The sequence below is a fragment of the Xenopus tropicalis genome, chromosome 6 (genome assembly GCF_000004195.4).
Source record: "Xenopus tropicalis strain Nigerian chromosome 6, UCB_Xtro_10.0, whole genome shotgun sequence".
NCBI lineage: Eukaryota > Metazoa > Chordata > Amphibia > Anura > Pipidae > Xenopus > Xenopus tropicalis.
Genome location: NC_030682.2, coordinates 8,608,462 through 8,632,473, shown reverse-complemented (window position 1 = coordinate 8,632,473; position 24,012 = coordinate 8,608,462). Strand labels below are relative to the sequence as shown.

The window sequence follows — 24,012 nt, the reverse complement described above, 5'->3', positions numbered from 1 at the left end:
TGACAGACCTGACTCACTGGGAGAGACTGACCCCTGAAACAGTGTAACACAAGGCAGCAGCCTGACAAACCTGACTCGCTGGGGGAGACTGACCCCTGAAACAATGTAACACAAGGCAGCAGCCTGACAGACCTGACTCACTGGGGAGACTGACCCCTGAAACAGTGTAACACAAGGCAGCAGCCTGACAGACCTGACTCGCTGGGGGAGACTGACCCCTGAAACACTGTAACACAAGGCAGCAGCCTGACAGACCGGACTCGCTGGGGGAGACTGACCCCTGAAACACTGTAACACAAGGCAGCAGCCTGACAGACCTGACTCGCTGGGGGAGACTGACCCCTGAAACAGTGTAACACAAGGCAGCAGCCTGACAGACCTGACTCGCTGGGGGAGACTGACCCCTGAAACACTGTAAACACAAGGCAGCAGCCTGACAGACCTGACTCGCTGGGGGGAGACTGACCCCTGAAACACTGTAACACAAGGCAGCAGCCTGACAGACCTGACTCGCTGGGGGAGACTGACCCCTGAAACACTGTAACACAAGGCAGCAGCCTGACAGACCTGACTCGCTGGGGGAGACTGACCCCTGAAACAGTGTAACACAAGGCAGCAGCCTGACAGACCTGACTCGCTGGGGGAGACTGACCCCTGAAACACTGTAACACAAGGCAGCAGCCTGACAGACCTGACTCGCTGGGGGAGACTGACCCCTGAAACACTGTAACACAAGGCAGCAGCCTGACAGACCTGAATAATGCTTGATGCCAATGTTATTAAAGGGGAACTCTGGCTTCTGAACCCCACACAACCCAGAAACCCCTAATATCTCTATCCCTGTAATCTGTTCCTTTAAACAGTAGGAATAAATCCCATGTTTATAGGCTGAAATCCAACTGCAAAACAGTTCTACTCTTTCTGCATCATTGGAAATCCTGGCAGGGGAGGAGGGACTAAAACACTGTTCCAAACCATATTATTACATTAAACATCATGGAAAGGCTGCAGATTGTTTAACTGATGTATATTGCAAAGTGTGTTTACTTTTCAAAAAGCTTGAGTTGTTTTTGGGTGAAGTTCCCCTTTAATAGTTGAAAAAGATATGTTTTTTATAGAAAAGGCAACCCTGCTTAGTGTTATAATGGGCACTGGCAACACAGCATGGAGTGTGAGGCACATGGAGCTGGCACAGGCTGCCTCAATAAACGCAGAAAGGTCAAACTTGCAGCCCTGTTGTTGTTGATGTAAAATACATTTCCCAGCATGCTCAGCCAGTAGGGAACGGAACCACACTGGTTCGACGCCTGTGAGTCTGACATTCTGGCTGGAATGAGAAATGTAGGAATGACTATTTATGGAGTTGCATCGCGTTCCCTTGAGTGATTTATAAAGCGCAGTCTCCCGGCCCTTTATGGTTTCATTGTCGAGGGCCCGAGGTGAGCCCCGGCATCTGGTGCAGAGGCGGAAAGTACAGCCGCAATGGAACAACAAGGGAGCTGACATTTTCCCGTTGTGTTTCCCAGGCATTCTGTTGCACAGTTGGGCTCTCAGCATCTTCCGGGCAGAAAGAAACCTGTCGTTCTATAGAGAGAGAGATTGGGCACAATGGCACCCCACAAAGAAAATAGTTCCGTGTTTGTGTTCTTTGTGATATCAGTGTATACACGGAATATGCTGAGTGCCGCCTCGGCACCGTCACAGGGTTCCGCTCATACACAATGGGGGGTGTCAGCACTGCATTCCCAGTGGGGTGGGGGGCATTAAGGAGCCCTATGAGCCCTCTCTACTTGACTATGTCCAACATTAAGTGGCTGATTCACTAAAATTTGTTTTTTTTCTGGCCTTGAAAGTCGTATAAACTCGACACGGTATCAATTCAAATTAAATTCGATCATTGTTGTATTTATAAAATGTCACAGGAAGTGCTCCAGCGGCCATTTTAGGAGCATTGGCGCTCATTCTTGGAAAACAATAATGTGTTTATGTTTCACTTGAAACTGGGTGACGTAGAAAACGATGATGGGATTAACTTCCCCTTGAAACTGGGTGAAACAGAAAATAATGATGGGGTTAATTTACCATTGAAACTGGATGACACAGAAAACAATGAGGGGATTAACTTCCCCTTGAAAATGTGTCATGGTCAGGCTGACGCTGACTATTCCTCTACTATTCTACTATTTATTATTTTTCGTTCTGCCGGTCTCAGGCTTGGAACATAAATGGTTATCTGGTAACCAAGGGGTAACTACAATAGCAACAAGGCAGCAGAGATGAAACTAAACTATAATGTCATGGTTAGCTTCCCCTTTAACGAGCAGGAGAGGTTAATGAAGGCACGTTGCATGGAAATCCTCAGTTACACATCTGGGCTGTAAATGTTTATAAAATTCTGCTGAAATCCTGCAAATCTCAGATCTTCTAAATATTTCCCTGGTTCCAATTTCTCAGTCACATGTTTATGTTTTTAATTACCGAGCCTGACAGCGTCCATCTGACGTCCGCGCCCGCCAACGCCGGAATTCCGTGTAACCGCGGCGCAAACCCACCCCGCATACCTGGGAATCACTTGCCCACATCTCTGGGGTATTTGCCGCAGGCTTTGCTCTTTGTAATTTTAATGGCACAGGTTACCATGGCAACACTGTTTCTCTAATCACTGTAATTCTCCAGTAAGCCAATTCTTTTATTTCTTCTCTCATATCGACAGGATTTAACTCTTATGTTTCAACCAAACATGTTATACAGGGAACTCTGAGTATCACTCATGTATTATAAGGGATAATGTACCCCCTACTGTAAATGATAAGGATATTAGCAGTCACTGAGGGGTTCTGTGCCCATATAAAGGCACAAGGCTGCAGGCTGAGTTATACAGGGAACTCTGAGTATCACTCATGTATTATAAGGGATAATGTACCCCCTACTGTAAATGATAAGGATATTAGCAGTCACTGAGGGGTTCTGTGCCCATATAAAGGCACAAGGCTGCAGGCTGAGTTATACAGGGAACTCTGAGTATCACTCATGTATTATAAGGGATAATGTACCCCCTACTGTAAATGATAAGGATATTAGCAGTCACTGAGGGGTTCTGTGCCCATATAAAGGCACAAGGCTGCAGGCTGAGTTATACAGGGAACTCTGAGTATCACTCATGTATTATAAGGGATAATGTACCCCCTACTGTAAATGATAAGGATATTAGCAGTCACTGAGGGGTTCTGTGCCCATATAAAGGCACAAGGCTGCAGGCTGAGTTATACAGGGAACTCTGAGTATCACTCATGTATTATAAGGGGTAATGTACCCCCTACTGTAAATGATAAGGATATTAGCAGTCACTGAGGGGTTCTGTGCCCATATAAAGGCACAAGGCTGCAGGGAGTTATACAGGGAACTCTGAGTATCACTCATGTATTATAAGGGATAATGTACCCCCTACTGTAAATGATAAGGATATTAGCAGTCACTGAGGGGTTCTGTGCCCATATAAAGACACAAGGCTGCAGGCTGAGTTATACAGGGAACTCTGAGTATCACTCATGTATTATAAGGGATAATGTACCCCCTACTGTAAATGATAAGGATATTAGCAGTCACTGAGGGGTTCTGTGCCCATATAAAGGCACAAGGCTGCAGGCTGAGTTATACAAGGAACTCTGAGTATCACTCATGTATTATAAGGGATAATGTACCCCCTACTGTAAATGATAAGGATATTAGCCTCACATTATATTAGATTTCCCTGTACAAAGCACAATTCTGCCCCTTTATGTGCTCATAACCCTGACACAGAGCCAATATTGCAGCTATTGCCAGTAACAAACATGGCCACTTACCATCTTCTGAGCCGAGCATGCTGAACAGCGCCGGGCATCGGATAGATACCACTTTGCCCACTTCGGCCGGCATCCAGCACGTAATGTTATCCCACATACCGGGGCATCCTGCAAATACAGATACTGTGTCATGTTTGGAACATTATACCAATGCCGCTAAACATATATAGATTGTTTTATTATTACAGAGAAAAGGGAATCATTTAACCATTAAATAAACCCAATAGGGCTGTTCTGCCCCAATAAGGGGTAATTATATCTTAGTTGGGATCAAGTACAGGTACTGTTTTATTATTACAGAGAAAAGGGAATCATTTAACCATTAAATAAACCCAATAGGGCTGTTCTGCCCCAATAAGGGGTAATTATATCTTAGTTGGGATCAAGTACAGGTACTGTTTTATTATTACAGAGAAAAGGGAATCATTTAACCATTTAATAAACCCAATAGGGCTGTTCTGCCCCCAATAAGGGGTAATTATATCTTAGTTGGGATCAAGTACAGGTACTGTTTTATTATTACAGAGAAAAGGGGATCATTTAACCATGAAATAAACCCAATAGGGCTGTTCTGCCCCAATAAGGGGCAATTATATCTTAGTTGGGATCAAGTACAGGTACTGTTTTATTATTACAGAGAAAAGGGAATCATTTAACCATTAAATAAACCCAATAGGGCTGTTCTGCCCCAATAAGGGGTAATTATATCTTAGTTGGGATCAAGTACAGGTACTGTTTTATTATTACAGAGAAAAGGGAATCATTTAACCATGAAATAAACCCAATAGGGCTGTTCTGCCCCAATAAGGGGTAATTATATCTTAGTTGGGATCAAGTACAGGTACTGTTTTATTATTACAGAGAAAAGGGAATCATTTAACCATGAAATAAACCCAATAGGGCTGTTCTGCCCCCAATAAGGGGTAATTATATCTTAGTTAGAGACAGATACTGTATGGCGAGAGGATTAGTTGGAACCATAGAGACATCTATGACTGATTTATACCCAAAATATAATGGCGGTGGGAGAGGCTGAACCGCTTCAGCTGCCATGGCAACAAGCGTTGCTTACAAAGACATATATACATCGCTCCTATTGGAAAACGTTCTAAACACCTGGCAAGTTTCAGAGTGGTTTGAAATCCCATTTCTTTTGCCTTTTTGATGCAATGGCAACTTTTTTAACTCCCCCACACCCCCCAAGGTGCCCCTGCCAGCCACATCACCAGCACCCCCCACAGGGCTCCCGCCGCACCCCCTAACCCCCTGTAGGGGTCCCCCGCACGCTACCCCCCCAACCCCCTCTAGGGGCCCCTGCGCGCCCCCTAACCCCCTGTAGGGGCCCCCCGCCCGACATCCTCCCCTGAGCGGACGTAAGTGAAACACATAAGGGGAGGACATCGGCAGCCAAGGGAAATACAACAGGGATCGGGTCTGGGCCCCCACTAGCGAATTTTTTGTAGCGCCAAATTTTTGTAGCGGTTTCACCAAAAAAAAATCACCGCAGCTCATTTCTACCTAGGAAGTTATGTCATGAATTAAAAAACTGATAGAGGCAGATTTTTTTTGGAGGCAACCACAACTGTTTTGACTTTTTTTTTACCCGGCCGTGACTTTTTCTTTTATAAAAGTGAGTTTTTGATTTCATTAATAAAGAAAGTACCATAAAATCGATATCGCATTTTAGAATGGGCTTTGCATTTGATTTTATGCAGGGGAGGGGGTTCATGGGAGACAAAGGGGCAGATTTATCACCATTAGTGATGAGCGAATGGAATTTGCTGTGAAATTATGGGTTTCGACATTGGCTCATTTTTTGGCAAAACTGCCACAACAAAAATTCACAATAGTCCTATTCGAGTGCAGCAGCTTCTCCCCATCATCCCCTGCCCCCCCATCCCCCGAGTGTTATTATATTCCCTCCTCTAATGCTTATTATAGGGGCCTATAAACGAGTCCTACTGAAAAGCAGCCTTCTTCCTGGTTTCTATAGTTACACATATGTTCCCATCACTTTCTTCTCTTTCCACTGCTGATATTTACGTCGATTTTCACATTAAGACCAACGCCTCCATCTCCCCTTTCCGCTATTTCATTGCAAAACAGACTGTGCTTTCTAGTTATCCACGGAAAATTCCATACAAGAACTCCAAAAAAATTCTGGTTCTGATACAATTCGCCTAAGGCATCTCCCATTGACTTCTACATGACCTGAACAGCTATGTTGATGGGGGTGTTGTCTTTGATGTCCATAGAAATTGGCCTGAGAATCTTGTTGGTAGATCAAGCTGGGGAGAATACAGTCATAAAAGGTCAACATAATGACCCATAAACATATGCAGTTATGTAATAAAAGGCACTAAGTTTGCCCAGAAGCAGTAACCCATAGCAACCAATCAGCTGGTAGAATTTACTGGTCCCCTGTTTAAAAGCAAACATCTTTTGGTTGCTATGGGTTACTGCTACCAGGTAGACTTAGTGCCTTTTATTACACATGGGGGTAAGGAAGATATTGGGATGTAGCACATCTACACCAACATATGTGGGTACCACTGTATGGCTTTTATAGCTTTATAAACAGCCTAAAGTGAGTTGTTTAAGGTTTATATGTTTTTTAATAGTCTAAATTATGAAAAGATTAGGAAGGTCCCAAGCATTGCGGATAATAGCCCCCATGTCTATCCCTTGATACTGCAGCACACAACTCAGCTGTATGGGAAAACCCTCTGAGAGAGGACTTATGGGTAGCGATGAGCAAATTTTTTTTCGCCAGCCATGGATTCGCAACCAATTTGGCGAATTTATTTGCGAAACTTCAGCGAAAATTCGATGCTGAAAAATTCATTGCGTGTCAAAAAAAAAGTCACGGTCACGTCAAAAAACGATGGGCGAAATGTTTCACCAGGCATGGATTCGCAGGGAATTTCCGCGTTTCGCCATTGGCGGATTGTTTTGCAAAACGGATGAAAAAATTTGCCGTGGAAAAATTCGCTGCACGTCCAAAAATTGTTGCCGGCGTCAAAAAAGAATAGTTGCGGGCGTCAAAAGAATAGCCGCGCAACGAAATAATAGCCGCGGGCGACAAAATAATAGCTGCGGGTGACAAAAGAATATTCGCGGGCGACAATTTTTTTTGCCGCACAACATTTTCGCCCTTTCGCAAATTTTTTGCCGTTTCGCGGATCTTTTGAAAGGTTTGCGAATTCTTGGCGAAACGGAAAAGATTCGCTCATCACTAGCAGTCACGTCTAATTGGGTGCAGTCATGTATAACTGGGCGCGATCGCGTCAAAAAAAAGTTCCACTCCAGATTTTTTGCAGTTTCGTGAATTTTCCTGTCGTTCCGCAATTTTTTTGCCGAAACCAGACAGATTCGCTCATCACTACTTATGGCCCCACATCTGTACAGCGTCGGACTGGGCTGTAAAAAATACGGTGGGCCCCGGCGGCCAAGACCCAAACTCCCCAGGGTGCTCCTGTGATCTGCCGGTCTCCCTCCCCTCCGGCGTGCCGCAGGCGAGTTTCATTGGGGAACGCATGAAGAATTCGAGTTTAAATGAACGTTTGTTTCCATAAATCCTCTTTATTCATTCCCAAACAGGAAGTGCTCCAGCGGCCATTTTAGGAGCACTGGCGCTCGTTCTTGGAAAACAATAATGTGTTTAAGCTTCACTTGAAACTGGGTGAAGTGGAAAACAATGATGGGATTAATTTCCCCTTGAAACTGGATGAAATAGAAAACAATGATGGGATTAATTTCCCCTTGAAACTGGATGAAATAGAGAACAATGATGGGATTAATTTCCCCTTGAAACTGGGTGAAATAGAGAACAATCAGGTGATTGACTTCCCCTTGAAAATGTGTCAATGACACTGTCACTATTCCTCTACTATTCTAAAGCCTCCATAGGCCTCAATGGTACTCGGCAGATCAAATCCATTGCAGAAGCAGCCAGTAAATGCGCACACTGACGGGTTCCATCGCTACTGGGGAATAAATTTGTGAGGCTCTCAGCCCCCGTTCTGTTCCCGTTGTTTATACATCGATGTGTCCCTCGTTCCCTCTAGTTCTGTAATTATGGAAAGCGCTCACATAAATCGAATACGGTGACAGGAATGCCGCGTGGAGCACTTATTTTATTCTCCGCGAGTCCCCAAACAGTCTGCCCTCATCCCTCACCGACCCCCAAGAGTTCCAAAGAACATCTGTCCTTGGTTGATGAAAAAAAAAAATAACACAATGAATGTTTCCGGCTTGTACGTATTTCCCAGGAAAGATAACGATATCACCATTATAAGATCAATGACCCACATAGGGGTGCCATCTTTTACTGTGGTGAACTCCGGGCATGGGAGGGGCAGTGACATCACATAGGCGGGTCTATGACATTGCAGGGGTGGGGCTATGATGTGCCAATTGGCGACTTGCAGGTCCCAATGGCCCACATAGGGTTGCCACCTTTTGCGGTGGTTAACTCTGGCCAGGGGGATGTATCGAGATGTAACTGGGTGAGGCAGTGACATCACATAGGCGGGGCTATGGTATTGCAGGGGTTGGGCTATGATGTGCTAATTGGCGACTTGTAGGCCCCAATGACCAACATAGGGTTGCCATCTTTCACATTGTCTAACTACAGGCAGGGGGGGGTGGATCGAGATGTCACTGGGCGGCACAGTGACATCACCTGGGCAGGGATATGACATTGCAAAGTGGGACTATGATGTCACAGGGGCAGAGCTATGATGTGCCAGTTGGCGACTTGTTGGCCCCAATGACCCTCATAGGGTTGCCCACCTTTTGCTAATTCCAGGAAGGGGGTTGGATTGAGAAGTCACTGGTGTGAACAGTGACATCACGTGGGTGGGACTATGATGTTGCTAGGGCGGGGGCTATGATGTCACAGGGGCAGGGCTATGCTGTGCCAATTTGTGACTTGTATGACCCACATAGGGTTGCCACCTTTTGCGGTGGCTAATTCCGGACAGGGGGGCAGATCGAGACATCACTGGGTGGGACAGTGGCATGATGTGGGCGGGACTATGACATTGCAGGGGGTGATTGTCCAATTGCCACGTCAATCTCAGACAGCCTTCCGAAAACTGTCCATGTCAAAACCGGACAGATGGCAACCCTAGGCCTATAGGTTATGGAAGGGAGAGCAGATGGGAAGGATGAACCTACATGCCCCCCCAGACTGCCCCTCATCAATACAGCACTGCTGCCTGGGGCTATTTTTCTACCTACAGGGCAGGGGACATGGCAGATGATGCCTATTTATTGCACCGGGCACCCTGATTTTACTATGGCGGAGAGACAACTGAACCCTGGGCTGACAGCAGAGTAAGGTTTGACCTGTTTGATCTGAATACATTTTGTCAAATTATCTAGTTAAAAACCAACAAGGGCATAAAATTTTGTTTCAGGTATAGTAACCCATAGCAACCATAGCAATTATTGGTTGCAATAGCACAGTAAAATACGATAGGCTAAATACATTGCATCATTAACTGGGGATAGGTGCTGCAGGGATCTGTTAAAACTCTCGCTGACCTGCAAGTCATATTTACCTATAGTAGAACTTAACTAGTTAATCAGAATGTTTACTTTATTAAGTAGAGATAGTTTGCAATTGGTCTTCCTTTATTATTATTTGTAGATTTTAAATTATTTAGCTTTTTGCCCAGCAGCTATCTGGTTGCTAGGGCCTGGTTTGCCTTAGCAACCAGGCTGTGGGTTGAAAGAGAGACCGAAATACGAATAGGAGAGGGCTGGGATAGAAAGATAAGTAATAAAAAGCAATGATAACAATAGAACAATAGATTTTGGCTTCTGGGGTCAGCGACCCCCATTTGAAAGCTGGAAAATGTTAGAAGAGGAAGGCAAATAGTTAATGAACTATACAAAATAAAAAATGAAGACCAATTGAAAAGTTGCTAAGAATTGCCCATTCTATAACATAACCACCCCATTCGCTGCAAAATATTAAAATGAAGATTCTAACCAACTGCATTTCTGCCCACAAATTCAATGTAAAAGCGCATTTCATTTTATTTTGATCACCGTTGCCCACGTATTGCCACCCCCTCCTTTCATTATTGCCTAATTACCCCCCCACCCATCAATCCCCATATGTAGCGGTAACTAACCCCTGTCACTCCCAGTGCTCTAACACGTGCTTTCCCCCAATCACAAGCAGGATAATTGGAACCATGCTGGGCTAATGCCTCAGCCAAGTGACAGCCGCTGCCGTGATATACGACTCCCAGACAGTCTGTGTAATTAGAGTGTCATATAGGAGTCAGAGTTTAGAGTTCTGTTATTCCATGGAGAAGAGGGGAAGTAATGTTAGCTGTCTCATTAAGCCTGGGCCCAGAAAATACAGGCGGGGGGGTTAAGCGACTCCCCGAGACCCTGGAACATGAGCAATACTTGGTGCTGCCCCTTCCATACTTTCTCCTATCTCAGAATATTTTAAAGAGCATCTAAAATTGTTAAAGAGCCCCACACAACATAGAAACCCATAATATCCCTATCTCTGTAATCTGTTCCTTCAAACAGTAGGAATAAATCCCATGTTTATATGCTGAAATCCAGCTGCAAAACTGTTCTACTCTTTCTGCATCATTGGAAATCCTGGCAGGGGAGGAGGGACTAAAACACTGATGTTACAAATTGTAACAACTTCCCCACAGCTTACAGACAGCATGCAGGAACTACATCACCCACAATGCATTGCACTGGGATGTTCCTTTCCTTATTGGCATCACGTGTGCAGCAGGGGATTGTGGGATTGGGAGGAGGCAGGCTGAGGACAGGTGACTACTGTCTACATTGTCTACATTGTATTTGTCAACATTGTCTACATTGTCTACATTGTATTTGAGTCACAAAGTAGTCAACCAGATCATATGGGGAATAGGGGGTGGGGCTTATGGAACAGGGGGTGGGGCTTATGGAACAGGGGGTGGGCTTATGGAACAGGGGGTGGGCTTAGGGAACAGAGAGCGGGGCTTGAGGAACAGGGGGTGGGGCTTAGGGAACAGAGACTGGGGCTTGGGGAACAGGGGGTTTGGCTTAGTGAACAGGGGGTGGGGCTTATGGAACAGGGGGTGGGCTTAGGGAATAGAGAGCGCGGCTTGAGGAACAGGGGGTGGGGCTTAGGGAACAGAGACTGGGGCTTGGGGAACAGGGGGTTTGGCTTAGTGAACAGGGGGTGGGGCTTATGGAACAGGGGGTGGGCTTAGGGAATAGAGAGCGCGGCTTGAGGAACAGGGGGTGGGGCTTAGGGAACAGAGAGCGGGGCTTGGGGAACAGGGGGTGGGGCTTAGTGAACAGGGGGTGGGACTTATGGAACAGGGGCAGGGCTTAGGGAAATTTGCCTTGCAATTGCAGATACTGTATACTCATTGGCCTAGCAGACTTTTCTCATTGGCCGTTATTTCACCCAACTTCAAGGGTAAGTTGTGCCTACTTTCTTCCCTGAACACCTTTCCCGTTCGGGTTTGATAACATTTAAAACAAGGCACTGAATTCCTTGAGTCTGAAGCGTAAATCCAAGAAAAAAAAAATTAGTTTAGTCCTTTGCTCCCGGGCTGGGCTATTAATTCCAGTCACTCGACGGGATCCATTAAAGTGACAAGTTTCCCTGCGTCGCCACTGGTGCAGAAGGATAAATCCTGTTTCATCGTCGCTGCGTATTTACACCAATGTTGTCATCTCCGTGATGGATGCGCGGCCGGGTCGGTGTTAAATGTTGGATTTTGCATTGAAAAATGTCTCCTATATTTAGATCCTTCCTGAAATATGTTTGGCTGATGGATTGTCTGCCCTGATACTGACGGAGGCTTCCTCCTCCTTGTTACTGTGTTTTCCCTCCCGTTCATTTTCTTTGTATTAAGGAGAGACTGCCATGATTTTTTATTTCTAAATGACACAAATAGTTCCCTCTGCCATTTAACCTTTTATTCTTGAACCAACAAATGTATTTGTAGCTGTAATATTGGTGTGTAGGCGCCATCTCAGTGCCTTGTGCCTGAGTCTGAGCTTTCAGCCAGCGCTACACATTAGACCTGCTTTCAGCTAACCTATTGTTTCTCCTACTCCCATGTAACTGGAGGAGTCCCAAGCCAGACTTGGATTTCTTACTATTGAGTGCTATTCTGATACCTACTGGGAGCTGCTATCTTGCTCCCTTCCCATTGTTCTGCTGATCGGCTGCTGGGGGTGAGGGGGGGGGGGATATAACTTGCACTTCTAACAACACAATGACACCCCAGTTGGTATATAGTCTGAGCCCCACCTAGGATGGCCAGCCCCAAATTTGGGAACCACTTGCCTAACGGGAGGAATAGGGAGAAAAGAGTTGAAATACAGAGGCTAATCTGATTTCTAGTTGCTATTTACCCAACAGAGACAGTATTTTATATGTGAGGGTAAAGAGAGAAAGAGAGAGGAAGAATGAAAGAAAACCATACATTATCCTGGCAATACACCTAACAATCCGCTCATTTGGCGAGGTCCCAATACGTCCACGTGAAACTGGACAAAACTGGCCGATCTGATCGTTTGGCAAAAAGATTATAAATTCAGGCCATTGGGGTGAGGATGGTATCATTGAGCCATTATGTTCCTCAACCTAACCTGCTTGGCCCACAGGCAGCCAATAAGCTTCCAGTAGCAGCTTTGATTGGCCCACGTAATTTCATTCATCCTAAAAGATCACTTTAATGTTGAATTCTAGAAAGAAATTGGTGCGAGATGTGGAGTCTCAGCAAGTTGTGCCGATGAGTTACTGCACCGAGACACCGTTTTACCTGAAAATAGAGAGAAACGTGTGAGTTCTGGGTCAGTTCTTCTTGATGTTTGGATCTAACAAAGACTCGTCGAGCTGTCATGCAGGTTAGCATCTTAAAGAAAGAGAGAGCGGTGGCCGCTCGGCATTTTCCTACTTTAGTCAGTCAGTGTGCGGCTGGGGATGGGAGAGAGCGTTCGCTGCTCATCAAACATTCTTTGAAGAAAAATACTTGACTGTAGTGAATGGAAAGTGGAGGCTGATAGTGTTAAACTCCAGCTGAGCAATTAATAGAAGCGCGGCCGCAGAATTCAGCCAACGAATTGGAAATCAAAGCAGCTATTTGTTGGCTTCCGTCCCCCGGTCCCATTAATGGCACATCAAGGTGCAGGGGACTTCAGCCTGAGAATCCAGCTCCTATGTAGAATGGTGCATAAAGCAAGAGGCTGCTGCAGGAGCATTTAGATTAGTCTTTAGTAGTGATGGGAGAAATGTTTCGGCAGGCATGGATTTGCGGCGAATTTCCACATTTCGCCATTGGCAGATTGTTTTGCGAAACGGATAAAAAAATTTGCCACGGAAAAATTCGGCGCACATCCAAAAATTGTCAAAAAAGAATAGTCGCAGGCAACAAAATAATAGCCGCGCGACAAAATAATAGCCGCGGGCGACAAAATAATAGCCGTGCAACAAAATAATAGCCGCGGGCGACAAAGTAATAGCCGCGGGTGACAAAATAATAGCTGTGCGACAAAATAATAGCCGCGGGCGACAAAATAATAGCCACGAGTGACAAAATAATAGCCGCGGGCGACAAAATAATAGCCACGAGTGACAAAATAATAGCCGCGGGCGACAATTTTTTTTGCCGCTCGTCATTTTCGCCGTTTCGCGGATCTTTTGAAAGATTCCCAAATTTTTTGGCCAAGCACAATGGAATAGATTCGCTCATCACTTTTCTTTAGTTGGTAGAACTTAGATTTTCTTTTAAATGTACATATTCATCCATAAATACAGATACACAGAAGCTCTAGATGCCAACAACGTGCACCATGATTTCCACTACAGTTCAAACTGAGAATTGTTTCCTCTCTTCGAGCTAAAGCCATTTCTATATGCTACATTACTTACTCTCCCAACCTCAGAAGACATTAAATAGAGTAAAGGACAAGGAAACCCAAATTCAGGGGGGGTTCTAATATGTTAGACACACCCAGTAAGAAAGAAAAGCTACCGGCCTGGTAAATGTTCCAATGTAACCAACACCGCCATCTTGCTTGGTTCTTTATTGGTTGGACTTTATTTGCAGTAGAGCAAAATATATAGACTTAATGTTACTGCACATGTGCAAAACTAAGTCTATCCAAGGGATAACTGGGAAAGCAAAATGGTGGCCCTGCACTGGGATTGACATTTTCCCTGGGTCGGAGCATTTTTTTTACTAAAGGAAAATGGATTTTGGTTTTTTTTGTCCCTTAATGGGTTATAATGTAGTTGGACCGTCTGGTTTTCTGGTTCTACAAGCTCAGGGACAAATTATATTCTTTAATAACTTTATGGGGCAAAAAGACACACATGGGCCCTGGGCAAATTTGCACCTGGCCAGTAACCCATAGAAAACCCATGAAAACAAAAGCTTGATTGGTAGTGATGAGCGAATTTTTTCGCCAGGCATGGATTCGCAGCGAATTTCCGCATTTCGTGAATTGTTTCGTGAAACTTCTGTGAAAATTGCAGCGGAAAAATGTGTCGTTCTGAAAAAAAAATTGGGCGCGGTCGTGTAAAAAAAGGCACGGTCGCATCAAATTGGGCGTGGGCGTGTCAGAAAAAGGGCGCGGTTGCATCAACAAAGGGCGGTCGACAAAAAACAAAAAGACACAGACGACAAAAAAAAAGCGGGCCACAAAAAAAATTGAGACAAAAGTGTTTTGCAAATTTTTCGCAAATTTTATAGCGAAGCGAAATGGGACAGATTCGCTCAACACTATTGATTGGTTGTCATGGGTAACTGCCCAGGTACAAATTTGCTGACTGATAAATGGCCCCGCTAGGATGTATTTATGGGCTGGATAACAAAGCTTGGATTGTAGGCTGTTAGATCCCTTGGAAGATTTGCCTTTATCTGTAAACTGATGGAAAGGATAGTGTCATTTTCCCATGTATATAAGTAAATAGTTCCTTGTCTTCCAATGACCTGAGAATGCTATGGGTTTCCATGTTATGGGATATGATCACATGACAGAGGGACTAAACCTTAAAAGGTTAATTATGTATATTACAAGGAAATATCTATCATATCTATCTCTCTGTTCAGAGATGTTGATGTTTGTTCATGGAGAACATCTACTCATTCTGTGCTGCTTTCTTGGTCTTTGCCTGGACCGGACGTTTTTGCCTGATCATATTACTATTACTATTAATATATTAATATACATTTAATGACTTACAGACCATGCCCCCTGCTGGCCCCTCATAGTCATAAGATGATTCTCAGACAAGGAAAGTTTAGACTGGGACTCCTGTATGTTTCCCGTAGGAAACATACAGGAGTAGGACCTCATCCTATGGCCAATCCAATTGATCGGTCAACTTGACAAATATTAATATTTCTTATTGCCCAAGCTTTCAGGATTCCTTATTGCCAATCAGACACCATAATGACTGGTATGGGGGGTCAAATGGGTGGTCTCCTTGGTCTGAGGCTTTGCCAGCATCTCTTGCTCCTTTTGGCCGTTCTCAACCCAACCCCGATAGTTGTCCTATTTGGTCCGATACTGAGCGTTTTTTGCTATTCCGCTCCTGTAAACACAACGAGCCGAGGGAGATTCACTCTGCGCCGCTGCGTGAATATATATTTGTGCTTAAAAGCAGATAATGGAGAAAATTAAAAACTGGGAAAAAAAACTCTAATATGACAAGTCTTTATACTAAGCTGACATGTCTTTGTACATTACATTACCAGCTCCGACATGTTTGCAGAGAAAGGGAAGGATTTGACATTTTACAAAAAAAAAAAGTCCCCCACAGTTACAATATACTGTGCAGAATATCAGATATGCTGTAATATATCTACATTCTGCTTTATATACAGTAATATATCTACAGTATAGTAGCTACACACCCAACCGACGTGTGTCCAGTAAACCAAACACCAATCCAGCCAAAGCCCCTTAACACCAGTTGCACACTATTTTTTTTGTTGTTGTTTGTCTTTTTTTTTCTTATTTTTTGAAGCCGGAATGTGCTTCAAAAAATCTAAATCATCCAGTGCAAAGAGCAGTGCATGAAACATAAGGAAAGTGCAAGGGTGCAATGACACCCCACCAGGCCAATAGGCACGAAGCAGCAGAATCTTTGGATCCCCTTTGGATCCCCTAGGGGTTTCTATTTTCCTTACTCTCTTCACCGAAGCTCAAAGACTAAAGGCGTCTGTTAATCCAAGAAAGGGTCTCCAGTCTTATATGTGCCCACAGCGGGGCCAGGGTTTTAGGGGGGACGGAGCCTAATGGCCACTCATCCCCCCCTGGACATTTGTTCATGAGTGTCTATTGCACTAGATCCTTAGAATTAAAACATATACACTCCTTAAAAAAGGAAGAATCTGGGTATCCTCTCCACCAGGCCAAAAGGCACGAAGCAGCAGAATCTTTGGATCCCCTTTGCCTCAAGGCTAGGGGTTTCTCTTTTCCTCGCTCTCTTCGCAGAAGCTCAAAGAGTAGAGGCGTGTTTATCCAAGAAATGGTCGCCAGTCTTATATGTGCTCACAGCGGGGCCAGGGTTTTAGTGGGGAAGGAGCCTAATGGCCACTCATTCCCCCCTGGACATTTGTTCATGAGTGTCTATTGCACTAGATCCTTAGAATTAAAACAGTCTTGGTCAGAGTTTCCTCTCCACCAGGCCAAAAGGCACGAAGCAGGAGAATCTTTGGATCCCCTTCGCCTCAAGGCTAGGGGGTTCCCTGTTCCTTGCTCTCTTCACCGAAGCTCAAAGAGTAGAGGCATCTGTTCATCCAAGAAAGGGTCTCCAGTCTTATGTGCCCACAGCGGGGCTTTTAGGGGGGAAGGAGCCAAATGGCCACTCATCCCCCCCTGGACATTTGTTCATGAGTGTCTATTGCACTAGATCCTACTAGATCCTTAGAATTAAAACAGTCTGGGTCTGGGTATCCTCTCCACCAGGCCAAAAGGTACGAAGCAGCAGAATCTTTGGATGCCCTTCGCCTCAAGGCTAGGGGGTTCCCTGTTCCTCGGTCTCTTCGCAGAAGCTCAAAGAGCAGAGGCCCAGGTTTTAGGGGGGAAGGAGCCTAATGGCCAAAATAAAAGGTGAAAAGTGACAAAACAGAAGTGTCAATAAATAAGTAAAATAATTAAAATTGACAGTGTAACCGCCCCAGCCTTTCAGCTGGTAACATTTCTATTAGTGATGGGCGAAATATTTTGCCAGGCATGGATTCGCGGTGAATTGCCACATTTCGCCATTGGCGGATTGTTTCGCGAAACAGATGAAAACATTCGCCGTGGAGAAATTCACCGCACGTCCAAAAATTGTCACCGGCGTTAAAAAAGAATAGTCGCGGGCGTCAAAAGAATAGCTGCGCAACAAAATATTAGCCGCGGGTGACAAAAGAATAGCCGTGTGACAAAATAATAGTCGCGACTCGCGGGCGACAAAATAATAGCCGCGGGCAACAAAAGAATAGCTGTGCGACTAAATAATAGCCGTGGGCGACAAAATAATAGCCGAGCGACAAAAGAATAGCCGCGGGCGACAAAATAAAAGCCGCAGGCAACAAAATAATAGCTGCGGGCGACAAAATAATAGCCGCGGGCCACAAAAGAATAGCTGTGTGACAAAATAAAAGCCACAGGCGACAATTTTTTTTGTCGCACAACATTTTCGCCATTTCGCGAATTTTTCGTCCTTTCGCAGATCTTTTGAAAGATTCGCGAATTTTTTGCCGAAGCAAAACAGAACAGATTCGCTCATCACTAATTTCTATTACTCCCACTACTGAATGGTCTGGGTGTGAAGGAGCATGTACTGATAAAGTTCTTGAGTATAAAGTGCACATAGTTTCCATTTATGGCCCACTCATTTCAAGAACAGATACACTTGATCTTAGCGATAAGGCAGAGAAGCGCACACTAACGCCTTGCAAGAAATTGGTTCCAGGCGTGTACACGGTACCAAAGGAGACAACTATCTGCCTCTACATTTGGATCATCTGATGGAAGCAAGCACTCACAGTGACACAGGAATTCTAACCTGGGAAAAATGTATATTTCTGTAGGGGAATGCAAGTTACCTTCCAACACTTTTGTGTCTGTCCCAAACTAAAGTCTACCCTACAATGACGGCTCTGTGGCGCCTCTCTATGGGTAGGATCTAGGTTAGTCACCCCTCTTTGCATCCCCCTACATTGAGCTGTGCCTAGCTGTCCTTTACATTGACCAGGGTCAATGGTCATACCAAATTAACATAACCAAACCAACTGGTTCCCAACTACTTAAAATTTCCTCTAACATAAACACACTGAGGCCCAGGGTGGTAATAGAAAGGCCACAGCTTTATGAACACATGGATCAGTAATAGTGATGAGCAAATCTGTTCCATATCGCTTCGCTGAAAAATTCTCGAATCTTTCAAAAGATCCACGAAACAGCGAGAATGTCGTGTGGCAAAAAAAATTGTCGCCCGCAGCTATTATGTTGTCGCGTGGCTATTATTTTGTTGCCCGCGGCTGTTATTTTGTCACCCGCGGCTATTATTTTGTTGCGCAGCTATTATTTTGTCGCCCGCTGCTATTATTTTGTCGCGTGGCTATTATTTTGTCGCCTGCAGCTGTTATTTTGTCAACTGCGGCTATTATTTTGTTGCGCAGCTATTTTTTTGTCGCGCGGTTATTATTTTGTCACCAGTGGCTATTATTTTGTCCGCGGATATTATTTTGTTGCGCGGCTATTATTTTGTCGCCCCCAGCTATTATTTAGTCGTGCAGCTATTCTTTTGACGCCCACGACTATTCTTTTTTGACGCTGGCGCCAATTTTTTGACGTGCAGCAAATTTTTCCGCGGCAAATGTTTTCATCCATTTCGCGAAACAATCTGCCAATGGCGAAACGCGGAAATTCGCTGCAAATCCATGCCTGGCAAAACATTTCGCCCATCACTAATCAGTAACACAATAACTTGTCATTCAAATTGCCAACTCTACGGGAATGCTTGCCAGAACTCCACAGGAGTGAATGGGCTGTCCACCATGCCGGACACCCGGTGCAGCTGCAAACAGATGGGCAAGTAAAGGCCAGGCAAGCCTTACTCCAGCCCCTTTCCTTCTGGGGCCAGTACCCAAGAAGGTTGTAACTACACTACACTAAGTAGGGGGACACTAAGTAGGGGGACACCAATCCCCCAAAACACCTAATGAAACTCTCCAGCCCTAAGGAGCAATGAGATTGGACTGATATCCTGGGGGGCTCAGGTGTCGCCTTATTCTCACGTGTCCCTACAAACAACTGGCGCCTTCTGCCCCCGCTGCGGCTGTTTATAGACAACACATTAATGTTGAGAGTCTAATGATCCATGCAGGTAATTTGTCAGCGTTTTTTTTCCCCAAATTACAGGTGTTTGTGAGCCATGGCATAGTGCGTAATCACACACAGATTTATTTCCGCTGATAGAAATTTGCCAGAAATCCATCAACGGGCTCCTGCTTTTATTATTATTTATAGATTCCCCTTCTGCAGGTATCAGTGGGAATAATGCGCCGCGCTTCGTTCTTAATTAAACAGGCTGTAGATAATGCCGTAAAAATAACTGATGTGGTTGGACTAGAAACCGCGGGGTGGGGATGCAAGTAACCGGCTTGGGCGGACTCCGGGCACAACAGGGGATTCGACACAAACCAGATTTGTAGAGTTTATAGAAAATTCCATTTATTTTCAGAGAGATGTTCAGGGAAGATTTGGACGTTGCTCCATCTGTAGGATCTATAATAATATAATAATAATAATAATAATAAAAATAAATATTTTTATAATAGGAATCTGTTTAGCTAGTAATGAGCACATTTTGTCAGCAGGCGTGGATTCGCTGCGAAATTCCGTATTTCGCCATTGGCTAACTTTTTATGCAAAAAAATTCGGCGCAACAAAAATTTCCCGAGTGAGGAAAAAGTTGCAGTTGCATCAAAAAAAGTCACATGCGCCAATTTCGCTAATTTACCGCCATTTCACACATTTTTCAGCAGTTTTTTGGCAAAGCGAAATGGGACATATTCGCTCGTCACTATGGGTCCCATTTACTAAAAACCGATTAAGCATTTATGAGTAGTGATGGGTGAAATGTTTCGCCAAACACGAATTCGCTGCGAATTTCCACGTTTCGCCATTGGCGGATTGTTTCGCGAAACGGATAAAAAAATTAACTGCGGAAAAATTCACCACGCGTCCAAAAGAATAGCTGCGGGCAACAAAATAATATCCACGCGACAAAACAATAGCCGTGGGCGACATAATGATAGCCGCATGAACGAAAGAATAGCCGTGGGCGACAATTTTTCTGACGCTCGACATTTTCGCTGTTTCGGGAATTTTCCGCTGTTTCGCAAATCTTTTGAAAGATTCGCAAATTTTTCGGTGAAGTGAAATGGGACAGATTCGCTCATCACTATTTATGAGATAAATTTGTATTTTTTGTAACTTATAGAACATTTCGGAGTGTATGCGAAAACCTTTTTGTGGTTTTCGTTAAAGTTCCATGAAAAAATCATACTTTGCGCAAAGACTACGAACATTTTGGCATAAATTAAAGCTTTGGTTAAACTTTCATCAGGACTCTCTTTTGGCCAGGTTGGGTCTGTCGAGTGCCATTGAATCCTATGGAAGGCTTCCAAATAGGGATTTCGCCATTGGAGGATTGTTTTGCGAAACTTCAGTGAAAATTAGCCACGGAAAATTTCGCCGTACGTAAAAAAATTCCGTTGCATGTAAAATTGGCCGCGGTCACATCAAATTGGGCACAGTTGCGTCATAAAAGGGTTCAGTCATGTCAAAAAAGCACAGGCGACAAAAAAAAATGCAGGCAACAAAAAAGACGCGGGCGACAAAAAGAATCGCGCGACAAATGCGTTTAGCATATTTTTCATCATTTCGCGAATTTTTTTGCCGTTTCGCGAATTTTTATGGTGAAGCGAAACAGGACAGATTCGCTCATCACAAATTGTGACTTTTGGAGCGCAATTACAATATTTTCGTACGACCGATAAAAGCATTTTCGTGACATTTTAGAACATCGGAAATTATCGTGGTTACTCCGAATTTACATAGGGGGACAAAATCGGCTGCCATTTTGCTCAGTGATTCCCAGCACTGTGTTACTGCTTATGAACTACTGAGCGCAAATCTGTCCCGTCGAAACTTCAGTGAAAATTAGCCACGGAAAAATTCGCCGTACGTAAAAAAATTCCGTTGCATGTAAAATTGGCCGCGGTCACATCAAATTGGGCACAGTTGCGTCATAAAAGGGTTCAGTCACGTCAAAAAAGCACAGGCGACAAAAAAAAATGCAGGCAACAAAAAAGATGCGGGCGACAAAAAGAATCGCGCGACAAATGCGTTTAGCATATTTTTCATCATTTCGCGAATTTTTTTGCCGTTTCGCGAATTTTTATGGTGAAGCGAAACAGGACAGATTCGCTCATCACAAATTGTGACTTTCGGAGCGCAATTACAATATTTTCGTACGACCGATAAAAGCATTTTCGTGACATTTTAGAACATCGGAAATTGTCGTGGTTACTCCGAATTTACATAGGGGGACAAAATCGGCTGCCATTTTGCTCAGTGATTCCCAGCACTGTGTTACTGCTTATGAACTACTGAGCGCAAATCTGTCCCGTCGAAACTTCAGTGAAAATTAGCCACGGAAAAATTCGCCGTACGTAAAAAAATTCCGTTGCATGTAAAATTGGCCGCGGTCACATCAAATTGGGCACAGTTGCGTCATAAAAGGGTTCAGTCACGTCAAAAAAGCACAGGCGACAAAAAAAAATGCAGGCAACAAAAAAGATGCGGGCGACAAAAAGAATCGCGCGACAAATGCGTTTAGCATATTTTCATCATTTCGCGAATTTTTTTGCCGTTTCGCGAATTTTTATGGTGAAGCGAAACAGGACAGATTCGCTCATCACAAATTGTGACTTTCGGAGCGCAATTACAATATTTTCGTACGACCGATAAAAGCATTTTCGTGACATTTTAGAACATCGGAAATTGTCGTGGTTACTCCGAATTTACATAGGGGGACAAAATCGGCTGCCATTTTGCTCAGTGATTCCCAGCACTGTGTTACTGCTTATGAACTACTGAGCGCAAATCTGTCCCGTCGAAACTTCAGTGAAAATTAGCCACGGAAAAATTCGCCGTACGTAAAAAAATTCCGTTGCATGTAAAATTGGCCGCGGTCACATCAAATTGGGCACAGTTGCGTCATAAAAGGGTTCAGTCATGTCAAAAAAGCACAGGCGACAAAAAAAAATGCAGGCAACAAAAAAGACGCGGGCGACAAAAAGAATCGCGCGACAAATGCGTTTAGCATATTTTTCATCATTTCGCGAATTTTTTTGCCGTTTCGCGAATTTTTATGGTGAAGCGAAACAGGACAGATTCGCTCATCACAAATTGTGACTTTCGGAGCGCAATTACAATATTTTCGTATGACCGATAAAAGCATTTTCGTGACATTTTAGAACATCGGAAATTGTCGTGGTTACTCCGAATTTACATAGGGGGACAAAATCGGCTGCCATTTTGCTCAGTGATTCCCAGCACTGTGTTACTGCTTATGAACTACTGAGCGCAAATCTGTCCCGTCGAAACTTCAGTGAAAATTAGCCACGGAAAAATTCGCCGTACGTAAAAAAATTCCGTTGCATGTAAAATTGGCCGCGGTCACATCAAATTGGGCACAGTTGCGTCATAAAAGGGTTCAGTCATGTCAAAAAAGCACAGGCGACAAAAAAAAATGCAGGCAACAAAAAAGACGCGGGCGACAAAAAGAATCGCGCGACAAATGCGTTTAGCATATTTTTCATCATTTCGCGAATTTTTTTGCCGTTTCGCGAATTTTTATGGTGAAGCGAAACAGGACAGATTCGCTCATCACAAATTGTGACTTTCGGAGCGCAATTACAATATTTTCGTATGACCGATAAAAGCATTTTCGTGACATTTTAGAACATCGGAAATTGTCGTGGTTACTCCGAATTTACATAGGGGGACAACATCGGCTGCCATTTTGCTCAGTGATTCTCAGCACTGTGTTACTGCTTGGCGGCGTCTGAACTACTGATGCGTAAATCTGTCCCGTCGAAAAATTTCCGAAACATGTTGAAGTCAATAAGGATTTTGGGGTTTTTTGTGTCTACTTTTCCCACAGAGTATCTTTTTCTATTAAGAAAGGCAGCTCCCATTAGTAGAATGGTGATATGAACGTGCAACGTAAGTGTTGGAATCCATTTCTTTTCCCTCAGCTCCTGCCATTTAATGTTAATGAGAAGACTGTAATGAAATTATCCTCTGCCAACGGTTATATCTTAGATAATCTCCCTCTGGTTTACAATAAGGATAAGGGTCATATGCAGGAACACGCATTCATATTTAGAAAGATGCTGATTAACTGTCATCTCCTTCCCAGGGGGCACTTATTGTATAATATCTGTATGCTTCCATCATTCATTGGTGCTCAGCCCACGGGCTATAACAGACATAAAGCCACACAGAATTTTCCGATTACTAATGAAGATTTTGCTGTTTTATAGCTGGGGGAATGTTCACGTTCCACAAGGTTCCCAGACAAGTTAAAAGAAGGTTAAAGTTGAAACGTACAGTCTAAAGGAGATCCTATATGACCTTGTAGGCAGTTAGTCTATAAAACCACTATGAACACCATTGCAAACTGATATCTGATTGGCAATGGGATGGGTTTTATGTTTCAGATTGCGTTTACTATCTTTAAGGTTTGTGTTATGTTTGATTATCAGTTTCTTGCTGTCCTAATGCTTCTAGGACCCTTGATCAGTCCTAATGCTACTATGACCCTTGATCAGTGCATACTAAGGAACATGCCTTTATCATAGAGTAGCAGCTAAGCCAATTAATCACTTATTAACCAATGAAATAAATAGATCTCAGAGGAAGAAGGTTCAACCCCAGTTGATAAACAAATTTCCATAGACCAGGTGTGACATCTATAACTTGCGTTCTAACGGGATCACAAGGTGGTTTATCAAAATGGCCTCCCATGAAGGCTGGCAGCTACTGTAAGGCAATCAATCACTTATTAACCACTGGAATAAGTGGATCTCAGAGGAAGAAG

The 24,012-nt window shown here is 44.1% G+C and overlaps 1 protein-coding gene across 4 annotated transcripts in view; it reads right to left on the bottom strand.

The window, feature by feature from the left end:
• The window catches only part of adcyap1r1 (adenylate cyclase activating polypeptide 1 (pituitary) receptor type I), a 150,722-nt gene that overhangs the window by 48,885 nt on the left and 77,825 nt on the right, over window positions 1–24,012 (bottom strand). For all 4 annotated transcript variants that reach the window (XM_031903469.1, XM_012964947.3, XM_012964948.3 and 1 more), the window contains 1 exon segment: window positions 3,846–3,953. In XM_031903469.1, the coding sequence (XP_031759329.1) occupies window positions 3,846–3,953 (108 nt within the window).